The sequence below is a fragment of the Podarcis bocagei genome, assembly GCF_964188305.1.
Source record: "Podarcis bocagei genome assembly, chromosome: 10".
Taxonomy (NCBI): domain Eukaryota; kingdom Metazoa; phylum Chordata; class Lepidosauria; order Squamata; family Lacertidae; genus Podarcis; species Podarcis bocagei.
Genome location: NC_138135.1, coordinates 45272918 through 45292854, shown reverse-complemented (window position 1 = coordinate 45292854; position 19937 = coordinate 45272918). Strand labels below are relative to the sequence as shown.

Genomic DNA, 19937 nt, shown 5'->3' with positions numbered 1-19937 from the left:
GTAACTCTCACTTCATTTCTCTAGATAATCTGTTATTAATATATAGAAGCTCCTATATCTGTATAATCAATGAAAACGTTGCAACATCACTATCCAGTTTCTCAAAAATAAGGAAAACTCTTTCAGCATATTATTACTGAAGCAGACAGAAAAGAAAATGAAACAACACAACAAGACAAAAAATCCCTATAAAATTTAATTTAGTTATAGGGTGTGCTCAAAGTCTATGTATTTAAGGGCTTTGGGTGGATTTGACTTGAGCTTTAGTCATAGGGTTCCCCAGTAATCACAATATTTTCCTAAGTTGAGCAAACGGTGACATCAGAGTGGTTGATGATACATATTCTTTGCAATCCAAAACATGATCCATAAATATCACTATATTATAAAGCTGTCTAGCATTTTATCATTGCCAGTTCACAAGTATAGAGTTGTGTTCCTTTAGCTGTACCTCATTAGAGGATATATGGCAAATTCCTGTGATGACAGTTGCGACCTTCTGTCCATATGGAGACCTCTCTGATTTGAGGATGCATCGTTTGTCATCATCCCCTCCACCACACTGCGAGGGAGGAGATGGTACGAGCAGCTGGTTGATGGAGACTGTTTTCTTATTTCTGACAGCTGCCTGGCTCAGTTCTAGTTGTCAAAGAGTACAGCTAGGGATAGTAATGATGAAGGGATAAGGTCTGTGGATCTGTGGATCAGGAGGCTATAGCAGCACTTTGAAGTAGTTTGAGACATGCTGCATGGGTGATAATGGCAGTAAATGGAATCATTAGAGGTCCTAATAAAGAAATATCCTGGAGATCATGGATGAGGCTGAAGAAAAGGAGCAGTCACTAAGTGATGATTGTTGTAAAAGTGTTGATTCATCAGATATTTCAAGATATAGAGCAACGGTCCTTCAACTGTATCATACTTTGACTCCTTATGCCAAGAAAATGTTTCTTCAAGACTACACAGGTATAGCTGTGATAAAATACAGATGCTCACACCTGTCCCAAACTTAGGTAAATAAAGAACAGGAGTGACATGATTGGCTTTAACTACAACATGCCAATAGTTGCAGAAAGAAATGTGTAGCAATCAGTGATGTTGATAAGTTGATAAGTATAAGGCAATAATATTGTCCCCAACTGCAACCTCCATCTTCTCTCCTCTTCATTCTTCTCAGTGGCAGCTGGTGTGGTGAGGCAGAACCATTAAACCACCCTCCTGACACCAGCACCACTGCATGTTGCCTGGACAGGGCTGAGGTGGGGCAGCAGTGAGATTAAGGCTGAATATATCACTATTTGGAATAATGGGCAGGTTTCATTGGTGTGCCTGCACAACCGCAATCTCACCCCCTCCCCCGCCATCCAGGTAGGCTGTAGCAACACCAGGGTCAAGAGGGCAGTCTTCCTTCTTCTCCTCCCCCTCCTCCAGCTTTCCCGCCATATCTGTAGTTATACTTTCTTCACAGCTGTTTCCTTATGCTTACTCAGTTTTGCTACCCAATATAAAGTCAACAACCCAGTCTTGTCCATGTGCCTGTATTTTTGCTAGTTGGTGTGTAATTTATGTGTGTAGTTGCCATGAGATATGCAACAGAGATAAAAGATTTGCCTGCAATGCAGAGTTGTAAGTACTTTGAAACTGTGTGAGATGACGTACTGAAAAAGCCAAGACCTTTCACAGTGCTGTGAAAATCTAGTCTACTTACACAGAAAGGTTGGGGCGACATCTCGGAAGTTAATGAGATCCCACTGGAATAATATGTAACAGCACTGCTGGGTATTATGGAGGGAAAATATAGCCTGGTATGCCATCTAATTGCTCCGGAGAAGGTTGCAATTTTCTCTTTCGTTTACAAAGGGTTGTGAAAATTGATCATTGACATTATTTTCAAAGTCTCCTATATAAGAAAGATTCAGGGTCCACAAGAAGGATAAGCTTTACAGTGAATATCTTTCCTTATCTGCAGTTGAATGAAGAAATCCCTTTTCAAAATATTGTGCCTTTAAGGACTGGCTAGAAGGTGCGTATTGTTAAGAGGCAATTTGTATGTGAACTTCACAAAGGGAATATTCCAAAGAGGCTGAGGAACTGAGGAAAACCTCAGAGAAACTTGAGGAGCAATAAGCACTCTTTTCTCATAGTGGCCAACCAGATGTCTGTGGAAATCCCACAAATGGTATTCAGAAGCATATTGTCTTCAGCAGTGGAAGTAGTACACAGCCATCATGACTTACCCTTCATAAATTTGTCTAATCCTCTTTTGAAGCCATCCATGCAATGGATGCAATGGAACTCCAAAGGCATTTTAAAGAAGACGTATAAAACATTTAGATGTTTGCAAAGCAAAGCAAGATACAATCTTTTGAAAGCAATAGGCCTATGTTGTTGGTTCAGAATTGTATCCAACCTTCCTGCTATGTGCAGGCTAGAAGATGTATATTGCTGGAAATGCAATACAATGAGACTTACTTTTTTACATTAAGGAATTCAAAAAACTCCAAACCATGGTAGGGAAAGACAGCCGTCCAATTTAAACAACACAGACAATGGTGAATAGCATAAAAGCAGCTGGACCTATTTGTATGCTTACCAAGGGGAACTCTTCTCATGTCTGCAAGTTCAGACCAATTGTCCACTGTAAACCAGGTGCAATTAAGTTATATTCCCTTTTTAACCATCCCAAAGCAAAAACTGAAGCTATTTTGAAATACTGCGATATTCATGCCCTCAGAAGAGGTACTTGCAATTTTCATGCAATTATGCCTCCAAATAAGCAAGTTGTTTCCTTTAAAAAAGAATGCACACACACAAACGATGCAAAGATGCCCATTTGCCTGTAATTTAGCTAGCTGTATCCACCACAGAGGGCTACTGTGTCTGCAAGTTTAATCCATGTCTTGTCACAAGGAAGGAAAAAGATATAACTGGGTTTTTTTATTTCACTATAATGATTGGGGGTGGGGAGGGGGTGTGTGGAAATGAAGCTGATAGATGGATTCCTGGCTGAATGAGACAGCCTATGAAGTGCCTTGGACTAATATGATCTGTTTTCTCTGAGTGCTGGATTAGGGTTTGAACCAAATATTGTGGTCAGTGCACACCCTTAGTTATTGTGTATTTGAATGATGCTGCATGAATGCTTTTCTTAGTAGTAGTTGGTTATATTGTCCTACTGCTCTGTACTATGTACTTATTTTACTTAATCCCACTACCTAATTAGCAGTATACTTCCATGATCTTTGTTTGTCTGCATGCCTATATTTCTGGTACTATGTGTAATCACTGTGGTATATCATTTGTTCTGTCTTCTACGTAATCATGGAATAGATACTAAATTGTCTTTTTTCAGCACTCTTCTCAACAAGCTTGTGTGAAATATACAGGCACCCTTAAGTTTATTCACACACACACACACACACACACACACACCTTCCTCTTCCTCTGTATTTGTGCCCCCCCCCTTTTTAACTGATTATTATCTGACAAGGTTGTAAAATTCCAGTTCTCCTGATTCCACCTGCCTGAAATGGCTTGTTCCTCCATGAGAATCATGCCTGATTTCACTTAAAGTTTTATTACCTTTTATGTAATAAAACTTTCTAATGAAAAACAACAACAATCCGTGACCATCTCCAGATCAGGAAGTCTTCATTTCTTGGCTGGGTATCAGATAAAATCCCACAAAATCCCATTTTGTAATGGGCAAGGATAATAGCGCTAATTTACGCTCCAACCCAAACAAAATGTATCTTCTCTGTAGAGAGGCTCAGTTCATGCTCTGAAATGGATAGTTACAGAATAGGAATTTCTCCAAGACACAAGTCGTGCTTGATCCATAATGGCATTTTAATTTTTGCATTGCTCTTAAAATTCTCTAAAAGCCTTGTGTGGATAGCACAGAGCTCTCTATATGCTGGCTGACAACCTGGAAACACTTCCTGGAACTTGCAAGTATGTGATGCAACCACCACCACCTAAAACCACAACAACCCTTTCTCCAAACTGCACCCATCCCATCCTCTTTGAAGGCATCTGCTTCTGCCCTACCTGCACACACATCTCAAACAGTTGGAAAAAAGACCTTGGAAGTTTCAGCAAAGCACAGTAATTTATTGCCTCTAGCCTAAAAGAAGTTCATGATACAGTGTATGTGTATTTGTGGTATACAACATCATTAAAACAATGTTACTTTGGGGCCCATAATTTTGTTCAGAAGCTGCCTGTCATACGTCTTTCTTTTCTTTTCCTTTCACTTTCTTCTATTAGGTTTAACAGGTTACATAAATTAGTTAGGTTACATGAAGAAGAGCAGAAATAACTTGCAGGATGTTTGCCAGGTCCCTGGAAATTCTCTGGGTGGACAACTTGCAGTCGGTTCTAGACAGAAATATAAAAGGTCAAAGGGGCAGAAAAGTTGCATGGGCAGGTGTCATTTTGAATATTTCAGAAAGCAACAGGGCACAAAATAAAGGCTACGAAGGTTTAGACGAGGGATGTAATCATGCCTCAGAAGATTATGGTAAAAATAGAGAATCCAGCAAGTTTCAGAATTTTCAAACCAAACCTTTAAACTACTAGAACTACTGCTGACTGCATCCATCCAAAGTTACAAAAATACATTGATTTCATTGAAAGGGTTGAATCTTTCTCACTGAAAACTCTAGTACTTAAAAGGTACCCTTATGTTTTTTTAGCAAAGGCTTTTTTTTTTTTAAAAAAAAAAACATTGTTAATTTTCAGGGCATTGCATATGTCACTTCCAGCAGCAAACTAGTAATGTGAAATAAAATCGTGTTTAAAACATAGAAATCACAGTAAGATTAACATAGTCCACAGTTAGACTATGCACTGTGTTGATAAGCCCCAAATTACAAAGGAAATGCTACCAAGCTTCTAAAGGAAGCTAAAGTCACTGCTTGAAGCAACAGCAAATATTTTTTGGTATCCTGTATTGTTAGTTAGTGTTGAGTTGATCATATTAATTGCAAATGAAACAAGAAATGTATCTTTCATACAAGCATTGCCTTTACAATAGTCTACACCAGTTCGGAAAGCACAATGGATGCAGGAAGATGGCTAATATAACCATTTGTCTCCTGTTTTGCCCTTTAAGGCTAGATCAGTTTAATAAATAACTTTAGCATCATTTTCGTGCAAGGCACATCTGTAAGGTAATATTTCTGATTCTGAATAGAACACTCAGCAAAAGGAAGAAAATAACATCTGTAGGATCTGAAGTTCTCTTTCACAGCTGTGAGCTATTCTGATCTCTCCCATTTGCAGAAGATGAAACACAGAAGGTGAATTGCTAAGGAAGCGGTGATGAATTTTAAGCACACACATGGGAGCCAGACAGGCTAGTCCACAAGTTGATTAAGCAGAAACACGTACATTTTCCCCAATTCTGCTTCGACTTCAATAGAACCAAATTGACTATAAGCCAAATAATCTTACTGAGCTGGGTTTCAGGAAGAGTGGAAGGAGACAGTGGCTCAGTTTGCATGTCCAAGTAAGTGGATTATGGTTTACCATGAGCACAGCAATGGTTCTCACTTTGCTCTTCTCTAGCCAGCGGGAGCAACACCTCATGATCCCTAGCATAGCATTACATCAAACTGGAGGTTGCAGTTTGTTTTGTTCAACAAACCATGATCGGAGCAAAACAAACTATGATTTCCAGTTTCAATACAACACTAAGGCACAGTTTGTTGCTTCTGCTAGCTAGAGGGGTGGAATGAAGTATGAGCCTTTTGCAAGTTCACAGTAAACTATTAACCATGGTTTACCAACGGGCGGTCAATCCACAGGATATATGCAGCCAAACATGAGAGGCGCAGTGTGTGATCTGCATGCACACGCGCACATACACACACTTGTTGCTTACTTCTTCCTAGAATTCACTCAAAGAATGAAGAAGCATCTATTTTTCACAGGTGTTTTGAACCGAATGCATCAAGGGGTTCCTGCTGATCTTAAAATTGTTATTAAAGCTGGTTGCAATGCTAATAATGCGTCCACTGCCTTTAGATGTCTTGTGTCAGTTGCCAACATGATGGGATTTCTAAATAAATAATATACAGACGCCCCCCCCACATGTGGGGGTTACATTCTGGGCTCCCATGTGCATAAGTGAAATCATGTGAAATTGGGAGGATCCCACTTTAATAGGGAGGGTGTGGGGGGAGGTGGGGATAGAGACTGACACATCCTGGAAATCTCTTAGGCCGCTGCCTGGCCTGTCCTGAGCCTGCCTGCCTGCCTGCTTGAGGGGATGTAGTGTGTGCAGCAGTGGTAGCTGGCCATGGACAGTCAGGGCCAAAAAGGACACCCAGCAGAACTGATGCCAGGATAGGAGTGTGGATTATTGTCAGAGCATTGGAGATTGGGGAAAAGGTGTCTCCCACCCTGCGCCACTGGTCGATTGAAGGCCTCCCTCCCTCGCTTGGGTAGCAGCACCCAGCAAGGGAAGTCCAATCTATTTAATATTTTACTGCAACCCATGTAAACATGGTCATGCATGAGTTGGATGTGCATAAGCAGTGTGTGTGTGTGTGTGCCTGTTTATGTTTTATAAGATGTGACTGAGCTAACTGGCAAAAGTCTCAATTTACCTGCCTCCTACAGTGACTTTTTTTTAAAAAAAAAGAACTAGGAAGTATTGGACTGTCTAATCCTATGTTTGTCTATTCAGAAGCAAGTCTAACTGTGTTCAGTGCGGCTTGCTCCCAGGAAAGTCCACATATAAGATTAAAATGCAGACTAAAATGTGGCCCCAAGCAATACACCATATCATAGAAATAGTTGTTTGCTTCATTCAAAATAAAATGGAGCACCTGTGTTCAAGGAAATACTCACATATGCTTGGCAGAAGACAAGAGGCCAAGAGTTGATGGGAACATATGGATCTTCCCTACTTATTTGTGGATGGACTAAATGTAGGTTTTCCAACAAGGTAGAGAACAGTGGACTTTGATCTTTTTCTCTGTTATGTTGCCAGAAAGGAGGGGAGTGAATCAAATGATTCTGTAGCTCAACTCTTCTTACTGTTAGAATCTGGGCCATCTGATTCCTTATTTTTAAAGGTTATGTGAAAGGGTGTGGCGCTATGAGGAGGACTTTCAGATATTTGTGGCTAACTGAGAGACAGTGTTGGAAGAGGACATGTAGAACAACTTAGGTTTGAGTTCAAGTGCATAAACTTTGAATGTAGCACTGAGATTAGAAACGAAAAATGAATGATACGTTTTGTTTCAGTATTTCACAGGCATAAATGTCTTTCCTAATGAAGAAAGCAGAAAAAGTAGGAGATAGAGTCTGACTATTATTAAACATAGATTAACCTCAAGAAAATAAAGACTGATTCATCTGTTTTTGTGAAGATGATGCTAAAGTGAAACCATGTGGGTTGCCTGAATTATGTGGATTTTTCCCCCACACCAGAGTTGCTGGCTTCCAGGCAGGCATGATGCTGAAGTAGGAAGGAATCACTTTTCTTTTGCAGGCATCATTGGAGTCGCAAGAGATCTGCCACATTCTACTCTAGTAAATGAGGTGGTACTGGCCTTACAAGTGAGAAGTTCCAAAGTATTGTGCACTCTGTACAAACTCAGGTTCTTCTAGCAGCGGTTCTCAACCTGTGGGTCCCCAGATGTTGTTGGACTACAACTCCCATCATCCCTGAGCTCTGGCCTTGCCAGCTAGGGGTGATGGGAGTTGTAGTTCAACAACATCTGGGGACCCACAGGTTGAGAAAGGCTGTAAGGTTTCCCTTCTTATGGTAGCCTTCTATGCCTCCCTCCCAAGAAACTTCTCCCTAAAGATTGGGGTGTGTAAGGATAGCTGCCAGGATGGAAAATTATCACACCTGCCCAAGATGTGCCTGCAGAAGCAATATACATGCATGGAAGGGCTTCTTTGAGTTCCTGTCCATCCCGTCCCCACCCACCCACCTTTCAGAATTCCCCCCCTCCAATTTTAAGGGAGCAGCTTATAGTTGGGTATTGTCTCTCTCTCCCCCCCCCCTTGAATTTTAAAGGTGCGGCTTATATTTGGGTGTGGCTTGTATTCAGGCCAATACAGTACTTCTGAGTACTCTCAGCTTTCACACTGTTCCTTCTGCTCTGGGTTAGCCTAGTGTCACCATCAGAGCATAAATATTTCACATGTCATTTTAGAAGAGCAAGTAACACTCCCTATTTTTATTGGGAGCTTGTCATCTAAGGGGCAGTTTGTATGATAATTTTTTGTTTTCTTTGTTGTAATAGTTTGCATACATATGCCTGCAATCATGCAGAGATAGATATGGACCAGTGGTAGATGGGTAATATTTTTACTGCAAAAAGGACAGAAACACAACCCATGTGCTTCTGGGTTGTAAGTGTTGCCACTCTTTCGTATGCAAAGTCATGGAGACTGTATGTGTATAAGGAACCCTCCCCTCCGCAAAAAGATAGCCATATGAACTAGTGCTACTTTTTCCAATCAAGATTCATTGTGGTATTCTTTATTTAACCCCATTTGTAACTCAATGAAATCATACTTGCGTGTCTCCAAGGGTCATACTGCTAAAGTAAGCTGAACTATTCTACATCTGTATTGGGCTATTAAACTGTCTCAATCCTTTCCCCATTTCAATATGCACTAATAGCTCCCCTCACCTGTTGTTTGGGATGTAATTTTGTTTGAGTTGTCTTGCAATCCTTCTGTGTAGGAATTTCCATTGACTGTAAGAAGATCTGTTGGTGATAGCAAAGTTGATTGACTTCAAAGTATCTCACTGCTGTTGCCAAACTGGGCCAAGACTTTGCTCATGACTGCAACAGATGTTTCTGCTTTTTTTTTTTTTTGAAAAGAAGAAATCCGAATGGGAACCTTATGGAGCAATTTTCTGTACTCTAGTCCAGAAACAAATGCCAGCATAGCTGTGATTTTGAAACTCTCAACCTAACCCACAGTAACAAAAATTGGTCAGCATCAAAGAGCTCTGGACCAATATGAAGAGAAAAAAACCCTTTTCGAAAGATGAAAGAATTAATTTGCCACCCTACCAGCTTCTTGGCAGATAACCAGCAAACTCCTATTCAGTTTCAGATCCCTTAAATTGGCAGGTAGGTTTTTTTGGAAGTGGAAGAAGCTGAAAGAGCTTAGAGTTCAGCAGAAAATTTTACAAATGCATTTTTTTTGCCATTTCAATTGACAGAGGCAGCTGGGTATATAATAATTGGCTGCCCACAAACTGGCCCCATCTTCATGGATGATCTGATGGCATGCCCTGTCCAAGAACTATTGAACTGTTGACGTATTTTCACAAGTCATCATGTTCTGCATCATGTTGTGCATGCCAGTGGCTGGGAATTGCAGGTAGGCAGAATGCTGTTGCGCTCATGTCCAGCTTGGAGACTTAAAACAGGCAACTGGCTGGCCCAAGAACAGAATGCTGGACCATAAAAATGTTAACATTTTTGAAAATATCAGCAGCAACAACAGCAGCAGCAGGTAGAATTGTTCCTTCAGTGTGTAGAAGGGATACAACTGGATGGGCTATGGAATGCATACCTAGACCATCCTGTAATGACCTAGTTCTGTAGTTGTGCACGTGCACCACACATGGGGGAATGGACTCTGGTGCTATTCTAGCCAAATTCTTCTTTGGTTTTCATGTTCCTTTTGCTGAACATGAAATCTGTTGTTTTTCATAAGCTTTGTGTGCTGTTTGCATTATCAAGCCAATATATAAATTTTGTCATTGTGCAGGTGTTGGTCCTAACAATAGTTTCATTAATTTTTTTCAGTTGTATTTTGTTAACACATGATGATTGGGGTGTGCGTGGAACCTATTAGATGTTCATTAATTTATCTATCCCCATGTTCAGGTGCTCAATTCCCAGATCCTTCCCATAAGCCAAATCTACACACACACACACTCACCCTCTCATACACACACTATCTAACTAATGGCTTCATGATGAGGCTTAACAAAGAGCACCACCTCTTAAATCAGTTTAACAGCGGCATGAAGCATCCTGACAGCTCCTTTATGTATAATAAAATGAGATAGATTTACAAACTGGTCCAAAACACCCAAAACACACTCACAGTTGGGCAATGATGTATAATGTACCTTCAAAACACAACATATATGAAGGTGATTTTTCTATGAACCACTTAGCACAATGATCTTATTACCTAGAATATTCCTACTCCTATTTAGCAAGCATTAGTTCACTCTCACAACAGCCTTGCAAGGTAGGCTAGTACTTTTCCTATGACACACCAAGGCAGAGAATAGTGATGTGGATAAAGTCCCACAATGATTAATGGTAGAGATGGATATTGAACCTTTAGCTTCCCAAATCTCTGCCTAGTGGCCCATGCTAGCTGTCGTAACTATTGTGAGTCTGCATAACGTATGTCTGCATAGAAATGCATTTGATTTCATTCCTGATCGTATTGTACTTAAGTCTTCTTTTGTGTCTGAGCAGGCGAAGTCTGAGGAAAGTCTGAGTTGGTGGGATTTCCTCAGCCATCTTCACAATGAGTTAAGATTCAAAGTCAAGATGTTGCTCATTTTGCTTGATAAAGGCACTTTTCCACGCTTTTTTTTTAAAAAAAAAACACACATAAGTAACACGAAGTTTTAGACATTGTTAGATAACTGAATTGTCAACTATTTTGACAACTGCCAAAATGAATATGATATTTTGAAAGGTGGCCAGGGCAAAACAACAACAAAAACTGCCACTAATGGAGATACTCCCCCCCTCCCCTTAACCTTTGTTCTTAAATGCGTTTAACATAGCAAAGGCAGACAGTATCTGAGATTCAGCATCTATTGCTAGCCTGTGTGAACTTAACCTGATTTCATGGGAGGAACAGTGAATGAAGTATTGTAGCTTATGGCTGTCAGCAGTGAAAAATAGTTGGGAATGGGACAAACAGCTTCTTAGCTGTGATTGTTTCCGGCTAAAACACTTCTAACAGCTGTTTGCTTTGGCCATGAGTTGGATTTCATTTTTTCCCCTCCTTCAAAATGATTTTTTAGACGTTGTGGGCTGGTTATTTATGTAATCAGGAAGAGGTCTGTGATTCCAGCGTTGTGGACTCACTGCTGTTTAGACAGTTGGGATACGAGGAGGTTCCGCCTTCTGGCCTCTCTCTCTCTCTCTCTGTTTCTTTCCGCTAATGCACGGCAATGCAATGGTGTAGGGAGATGAAACAGCAAATTTATGAGTGCTTTAATCCCAGACAGGCGGCTTTGCAGCAGTTACCTTGAAGAAAAGTTCACGCCTCAAAGGAGTGTTTAGTCTTACACAGTCACTGACTTAACTAAATGCTGTTTGTGCGGGAGAGCAAGAGCAGAGATGAACGAAAAGATTTGCCTCTTTTTGAAAAAACCGTCATATTGTTTTTAAAACTTTCAAAAGATGACTGCAACTTTTGTTTAAAGCATTTGTTCTGGAACTCACTGAAGCTAAAATCTACCCGGCTGAGGTCAGAAGCAATTTTCTTTTTGGCAGAAAGCGGAGACGTTTATAAAAGCCATGCCTGTACTTGGTGTTGCCTCAAAGCTTAGACAGCCACCTATAGGGTCAAAGCCTGTTCATACTGCCCGTCCGATACCAAATCTTGGCACAAGCAGGTCACAGCAATATTCATCAAAGTCTCTGGAGCTTCCTAGGGCAGAGAGCTCAATGCTTTCTTGTCAGTTTACATTAAAGTCAGCCTGTGATTTTGGAGAAGTAAAAGCACTCCAAGGAAAAAACAAGGAGACAGAGGATAGCAAGGTTAGTTCTGAATTTTACCTGCAGATCTGAACTTTGTGGGGGAGTGACCTACTTATGCAATGCTTGTCTAATAGTGTGGTGGGTATGAGAATTGTATACAGTGAGCTAATTTGGGGAGTGAGTGATTTTAATTTTTATTCTGCGTGTTATTTGCACTTCAGATCTTATCATCCCGTGCAGAGGCTCAGAGAAGCAGACTTGTGAAATGATGTTGGTTAAGGAAATATTGATGTTTGGCGGGTGTGCATGTACTGTATTTTAAGAAACACACTGTTCCCACGCTCATCTTGACTCCCAAAGGGAAGTTGCTTACTAACTCAATAACAACAAACACTCTTGGTAGTTTGGGTTTTGTTTTGTTTTGTTTCCCAACCCTTACTGCTTTACGTAACTGTGTGTGTGTGTGTGTGTGTGTGTGTGTGTGTGTGTGTGTATGTGTGTGTGTGTGTGTGTGTGTGTGTATATATATATATATATATATATGCTTTCGTAGATTTTCACGGGTACAGGGATATATCCTACAGGGATGTAGGATATATATATATATATATATATATATATATATATATATATATATATATATATATATATATATCCTAGCATAAAAAATTGCCTGTGTGCAAAAAAGCTTTCTATTTTGGCTACCTCTGTTTCTGATATTCCCGAGTGCTCTGATTTATAGTGACAAATCTAAGATTTCTCTCCAGCATAATGTAGTTTGGAGAACTGAAACAATTTTTGTTTGTTCAGTGAGAATCATTGATATTTTTTTCCTGAGCTTTGTTATCTTAGAATAGTAGTACAGTGGTACCTCGGGTTAAATATTTAATTTGTTCCAGAGGTCCGTTCTTAACCTGAAACGATTCTTAACCTGAAGCACCACTTTAGCTAATGGGGCCTCCCGCTGCTGCTGCGCCGCCGAAGCACAATTTCTGTTCTCATCCTGAAGCAAAGTTCTTAACCTGAGGTACTATTTCTCGGTTAGTGGAGTCTGTAACCTGAAGAGTACATAACTTGAAGCATATGTAACTCAAGGTACCACTGTACCAGCAGAATTCCATCTGATGTATCTTGCTGCATGTTCTTAATTTAATAGTACAGGTTTATATATCTTTTGGATTGCAGGCATTAGGCATATTCTATCAGGACATTATCATGGGAGAGCCTCATTAAAACAAAATTGGGGGGGGGGGCAGCAAAGAGCACCTGGCTTAGGTCCTGTTTGTCTCCACAAGGTGTAAACCAGAACACATATTGGGAAAACGTGCTCATACAAATTATACACAATTCTGTGGCAGAACATCAGTGTTTTAAAATAAACCTTGTGATAAAAAACCAGGCAGATGTTGGTCACAGTATTCATACTTGCCTACTGTTAACTAGGAGATGAAGTGATGACTTGGGGAGGTAGTAGCCGCTTTGCCACAAACTCTCTTTGGAACTTAGTATGTGTTACTAGCCTGTGTTGAAATGTGGTGTACAGGTTTTGGCACATTCACCAATGTGCAGTAAAGTTCAGAGAATGCTCTTTTCGAAACTTTCCAGTGCTCCTTATTGATTTCAGCTTTTTTCCTGGCCAGAAACAACCACCTTTTTTCTTCTCCACCAAAAGTTTTAGTTGAGTATCACTATCACTAAACCTTTGCATGCAGTATAGAACATATGCTGCATTTTAGTTGTAATGGAGTCCTGCATATTTCTTTGCTCTTGATACATTTGAAAGAGTGTAAAAAAATGTTTTCTTTAATATTATTCCTTCCCAAGATACCATGGGGAAACTCTTTTCATTCTGAACATTATTATTTGGCAAGATGGAGAGAGCATTGAATTGAAAAGGTCACTTCCTGAGTCTTTTATTTAAACTGAATACAAGTTTGACTTGTTTTATTGCTGGTACATGAATTTTTTTCTGATTTCCATAAGAAAAGCTGCTGGTAGAAATGGTGAAAGTCTTAAACAATCCAGAGACCTGTAAGCATACTTATTTCACATGTATCTTAATGGGATGTGCTTTTTCTATATCTGGATTGTGTCCTTAGTCTGTACCTTGTACTGGGGCTGGAGACACTGGGAGCATCTTGTTTCTTTGCACAGCATTTTTATTGCTGGAACTTGTGACTGGGCTACAATGCTCCCTAAGGGGGACATTGATCTATAATACATGTTTTATAGAGTCCACAATGCATTGCTGTTCTACATTGTGAATGTATTTCAATGAAACACACCGTAAGCCATTGAAATTATGCTTCTGTGCTTGGTTGATTGTGCCCTTTAACACCTCTTAAATCAATGGCCCCTTTGACAAGCAGCTTCATAGACCCAGATCACGAATCATTGATGTTGTCTTGCACAGGCAAGCAGTGGGCTGGATGAAAAGGTGCCTTTCCATTCATGGAAGGAGACCTTCCATTCACAGAAGGGCTCCTCTTTGACTTGGACCCAGTGGGGTTTCCATGAATGGAAGTTAGTGGAGTCCTTGCCAACCCCCACAGCAGATCTTCAACAGGCTGCAAGTGAAACCTAACAAGACCCAGTTCCATGATTGTAAATTTGCTTATGAACTCTAAATTGAACTCAGTGGCTTCTGCTGTAAGCTATAGTAGAAGGAAGTGCCCATAGGGCACCTTAAGGGATTTCCCCACTATTTCCACAGGCAGAGTGGTTTACCATATTAGCTGCAGGCTTGGCCTGAGGTTCAGTTTACTCCTGCACTTATAGGCATTTTCCTCTTTAGGTAATCATATAGTTCATTGTATTTAAGTTTACTAAAGTGGCCTTTAGTTCAACCCAACCTACTGTGTCTGACTCCTTTATTTGGCCGTTGGGTCGTAAGCAGCCCTGGGTCAGGCACTCAAGAGGTGCAGTGACAGGAGAGTGTGGAGAGCCACACTTTCCATGAGGGCTTTTCAAACAGCCCTACCCTGCCTGTGCCAAGATGTGCCCATAGTCAGACTGAACAGGATTGCACCTTCCCCCTCACCAGGTGGTGAGCAGATAGTGCAATCCTGCTGGTTGCAGGAGTCTGCTTTGCCTGCATGTTTCCCACATGTAATGTGCTGGGAAAACCAGTGATGGTTATGCATACTTACAATAAGCAACTGATAAATAATTTGTCCTCAGATGGAAACGTGCAGCAACTAACATTGCCAGATGAGGCCAGACCTTACATATTTTTGTGCTGAGGAGATCTAGAATCGCAGGCCAATAAGGGTTACAAATCAATGAAGTAGCCCTTTTAAGTTAATTTGTGACACTAAGTGTATTTACTTGATGTATGCCATGTTGAAATTTGTGGGACTTCTATATAAAAAGGTTAAAGACTGAAGCATTGTCCTGTTTATTTTAGTGACACTGAAGTCAATTGAAGCAATGGCTGTAAATCAGCTCAAATTGAACACAAATTTAAATACTTGGTTAATCTATGTTGTGCTGTTGAATTGCAATTTGCATTTGAAATATCCGCCTCTGTTGTGATTGAATAATCTCTGTGTTTTTGCAATGGGGGTGGGGTGGGAGTGGATTTATTACTTTTGTTGCACTCAGTAGCTTTCCTGGCTATGGCTCCCATGAAGCATTTGCGCCTACTTCAAACAAAATATATTTATTCCCAGTGCAATACCAGCTGTAGCACATGCTATACTCTAAAAATATATTGATTTTATTCTACGGCAGCTCTAGTTTGGTGAGGTGTTGAGTCTTGTATTTTCTGCTAGATATCCCTTCCCATACATGCAGAGAAGAGTGCTTCCAGAATACTCTAAAAAGTGCTGTTATTAAACCAGTTTAAGTCTGCAGTGCAGATATGCCCAGAGATAAAACTTCTGTTGCTTCTTTTTGCTTTATCCTTGTCAATATAAAAAAAAGTATGGCTAACTAAGGCCACATTCAGACATGCTGTTATTGCCTTGGTTTTACTGGCTACGATACTAGTTCTTCTGTCCTGATTTCTAAAGTTCATTTGACACTGCAGTACCTTGTTGTGTCCTGGCATGGTAGCTTTATGATTAATTTACAACTTGTGGCACTAAATTTTAAATGACTGGAAAAAAAACTGTTTTGCAGGTATACCACCCCAGTTTTTGTCAATACAAAACTTCCACGCTTTTCCGAGTTAACAGTGTGGCAAATGGATATTTTCAGGAAATAAGAGAGACACGAATGCTAAATTTCACCTAGATTCCACTAGATTCCCAGATGTATCTTTTATATCATGTAAATGATCACATAATATATGAAATTAAGCAGGCATGGGAATGTTGTGAAGATGGAATGAAGTGCCATCTGAAGGCAGCATAATTTACCATGCAGCAAGCATGAGATTTTGGGAGATGCTGTCTTTAACATTCCACTCATTAAATTCTGCTTAAGCCAACCAAAATGCTTACCCTGAATTTCAGAACCACTGTCCTTTTACTGTGGTTTCACTTTGGATGCATGAAACTACAGTTAAATTGTTTGGTAGTAATTTAATACCGGTCTTCTGCTGATCAAGGGCAACCTTAGTAGTAGATGGGACACATACAGAAATTACTTCAGCAATAAATCAGTGGTAAATATTTAGTGTGGATTTTGAGTTGTCATTAGGGTTAATGCTCCTCCAAGTTATGCTATGCAGATGTGGACTCAGCGCTATTGCTCCCCAATGCTCCAGTCATTTTGTAGGTGAATTTCTTGGGAATTAGCAAATGCATTAAACATATGACATTCCAAGTGTATAGTGCTATACCTTTAGGAATGTTTCCATTGACACAGATCAGATAAAAGGCCTTTCACTCAAAGTGTAATGAATACCTTCTCAGAATTTCCGAATGCAAGAAAAATCTGCTTGTGTTCGGGCAATTATGGAATATAATTGGATATGTGGGAACTCCTATTTTTGAGGGGGAAATGATGACTCTATCTGTTAAAGATAATGGAAAGTATGAATTAATCATCTGGTTTACATTTATGCTTGGCTCCTGCTTCCAGGTTCCAGTTTGCTATTTTAAATGCATTGAAAATGCAACTCTAGCAATTGCTAGAGTTGTTAACCTTTCTTGTCAGAAAGGTGTAATGATTAACATGTAGGAAATCCTTGGTGCATTCCTTCTGTAGCTTGAAGTGCTCTGAATTCCAAAATAAATTTGAATTTTCTGCATCTCAATATAGTACATCATTTTGCCACCCAGCTGTTTTCCCCACAATCTTTGTGTACTGTCCTCCTGAATTGTAGAGACTTTTGACATCCCAGTTGGCTTCCAGACTTCATTATATTGCCAAGTCTGGCTTAGAATACAGCTGCAGGAATCAGTTCATGGCTACCCAGAAGCTCCTCCTCCTTAGATATGCTGTGCTTGCAGTATTTTTAAGCTCCCAACTAATATGCAAGGTAGGACAGTCAATCATCTATCTATCTATATCTATATCTATTTTATATCTATCATCTATCTATCTATCATTACACAAGTAGTATGTCCCTTCTGCTGCTATTTGGGCACACCATTTTGAAACTTGAGGAAACTTATTTTTAAGGAAATGTAAATATATTCTCATAGCCAGCTACTGACTAACAGAGAGATTATCCACGTTCCTGAAGTGCTACCCAGCTCCTTACTGCATCCTCGGGTTCCCCAGAGGTACCTGTTTTGTGAGGGGGGGGGCACACAAGTATAACTATCCCCTTCAAACTCTCCCCCCAGCTTATCACTTTCCTTCTCTTCCAAACCACTTTTGGGTCAGAAGGAAGAAGGCACAAGTTACATGTGGACAAACTTTGTTCCATCACACCTGCACAGTCTCTATATGAAACCTCCTCTCTTCCATGGATCACTAAACAAAGATGAGTCTGCTTTCCTCTTCTTACAGAACTAACTTGCCATGCAGTTATAGTCCTTGCCGTGGGAGTAGTTGCTACTTCTGTTCATAACAGTTAGCTACTTTCTATGAATTTTAAGTTGCTGGGTTGATTTTTTTTGTTCATTAGCCTCTTTTGCTTTTATTGGAATGAAAATTCGCTGAAAGATTGCATAACACATTGAAATTCTCAGTCAAGGAATTCACAATGTTTTGTCTGGTAAGTGCAAGCAGATAATCCCCTGGTGTGAAGTGTGCTGCTTTCTGGTGGCTCTTATGCAAGCACTGTATAAACCAAGTGTAGAGGTTTTGGAGAATAAGCAAGTCAAATCAAAGGGAAGCTAATCCTCAAGTGGTTAAGGCAGGATCATACAGTTTGTGGGTATAAATACTGAGAAGCTGCCAGCTAATAACCACGTCTGCAAGTCTGCATGTATAAAACATGAGAGAAGCTATAACAAAGTGCAATATTGATCGTGATGCCTAGGAGATGACTTGCATGCTGTTTCGCTTGTAAATGGCTTGTTCTAATCTAATGGTTGGGCATGGGTGATTTCAAAATACAGTCGTACCTTGGCAGTGGCGTAGCGTGGGTTGTCAGCACCCGGGGCAAGGCAAGTAATTTGCGCCCCCTCTGCCCTAGGGGCAGAGAGCTGTGAGTGCGAGCACCCCCCCAAGATGTTGCGCCCGGTGCGGCCAGCCCCCCCTGCACCCCCCACGCTACGCCACTGTACCTTGGAAGTCGAATGGAATCTGTTCCAGAAGTCCGTTTGACTCCCCAAACATTCAAAAACCAAATCACAGCTTCTGATTGGCTGCAGGAAGCTGTGGAAGCCCTGTAGGATGTTCGGGTTCCAAAAGAATGTTCACAATCACTTCTGGGTTTGTGGCATTTGGGAGCCAAAACGTCCGAGTTCCAGGGTGTTCAGGATCCAAGGTATGACCGTATATGGTTCTTGGGTGGAGCCCAGTAAAGATTAGGGATGAAGTTCCAATTGGAGCTCCAGAAGAGAATGAAGATAACAGCAAATTCTTTCTGTAGCTGAAGTTGACAAACATGTACCAGCATGTGATTGTGTTCCAAAGTGGAGTAAAGGAGTGACACAGGAAAATGGGTGTGAGAGCAATCCTCACAGCTGCTTCTGCCAACTTGGTGCTACTGTGCTGCTGTCCATCTTGCCTGCTTCTGCTCAGCAGAATGTGTGGGACAGTGACAGAAAAACACACTCGTGTGCTCTGCATTCCTTCCTATGCAACACCATGTGAAATAATGAGCTGGGGTTGAGTTTCGTAACCTGGCCTCTTAGGGCACATGCATAATTTATCACAGCTTAATTATGTTCACTAAATGGAAATGCTGTTACTTAATTTGCATGCATGCACACACAATTCTAACATTTCTCAAAATGTTATGGCAACCAGCCCCAAATTTTGGCATCTCTGCACACATATATTCCCACTTCTGCTTGAGCTGATTCCCCCCCCCCCCCATTGGTCAGCAATACTAGATCAGGGAATAAGGCTTCCTGATTTCCCCGCCACACAAAAAGAAATGCGTGGGCAGTTTTCCTGAACCTCCCTGACTACCTTTCTGCCCTGATCTTCTCAGATATTTCAGATAGCGTGGCTTGGTTTCTCATTAGGAAGATTCGCTTTCAACACTAGCTCAAAATCATTATTCAGCTGAAAATGTCCAATTAATACAGCTGCAGTTAATCTGGAAAAGGAGTTCAAGAAGAGGCAATGGAATCTCCTGAGCCCCAAATATTGTTCAGCAAAGCTGCATTCCACATTTCTAGCACCTGGCCTAGCATCTTGATGATGCTGTGCTGGACTCCCAAGGACTTGGCAGCCTCTGCTTCCTGTTGTGCATCAGAGTTTGATTTATAGGACATCTGTAAAACCACCACATATTAGTAATCAGGATGGTCATGCATAGAAAGCTTGACTTCCTATCAAGTGTTGCTGAATGCTTTCATCCAGCAGGAAAGGTCTGTATGGCTCATACATGATTTAGGGTGAGTAAGACATAAATCAGCACACAGGACTTTTACTCACCACTAACAGCAACAATGGGATTTCCTGCCAAGGCATGCCAACCAGTAAACAGGATTTTCTTCTGTGAATATAGCTTGTCCATTTAAAATAATGTAAAAGAGTCTCCAGTGGATCATATAATTTATAAATAGTAATTGTTACCTTAAACAAAACAACAGTGTGACCATGTTGCAAGACTTTATAAGAGATGTGTAATTGAATTCAGAATCTGAGTGCAACACAGTGCAAACCACCGAGTGAGGATTTTGTCTTACCCATTAT

The 19937-nt window shown here is 40.6% G+C and overlaps 1 protein-coding gene across 8 annotated transcripts in view; it reads left to right on the top strand.

The window, feature by feature from the left end:
* NAV3 (neuron navigator 3) overlaps positions 1 to 19937 on the top strand; it is a 431035-nt gene that overhangs the window by 190608 nt on the left and 220490 nt on the right. For 2 of the 8 annotated variants that reach the window (XM_081211186.1, XM_081211185.1), the window contains exon 1: positions 11146 to 11786. The exons of the other annotated variants lie outside the window; for them this stretch is intronic. In XM_081211186.1, coding sequence (XP_081067312.1) covers positions 11544 to 11786 — 243 coding nt within the window. In that variant the 5' untranslated portion in view covers positions 11146 to 11543. Of the gene's footprint in view, positions 1 to 11145; positions 11787 to 19937 lie in introns of those variants that run through there. 8 annotated transcript variants of the gene reach the window in all.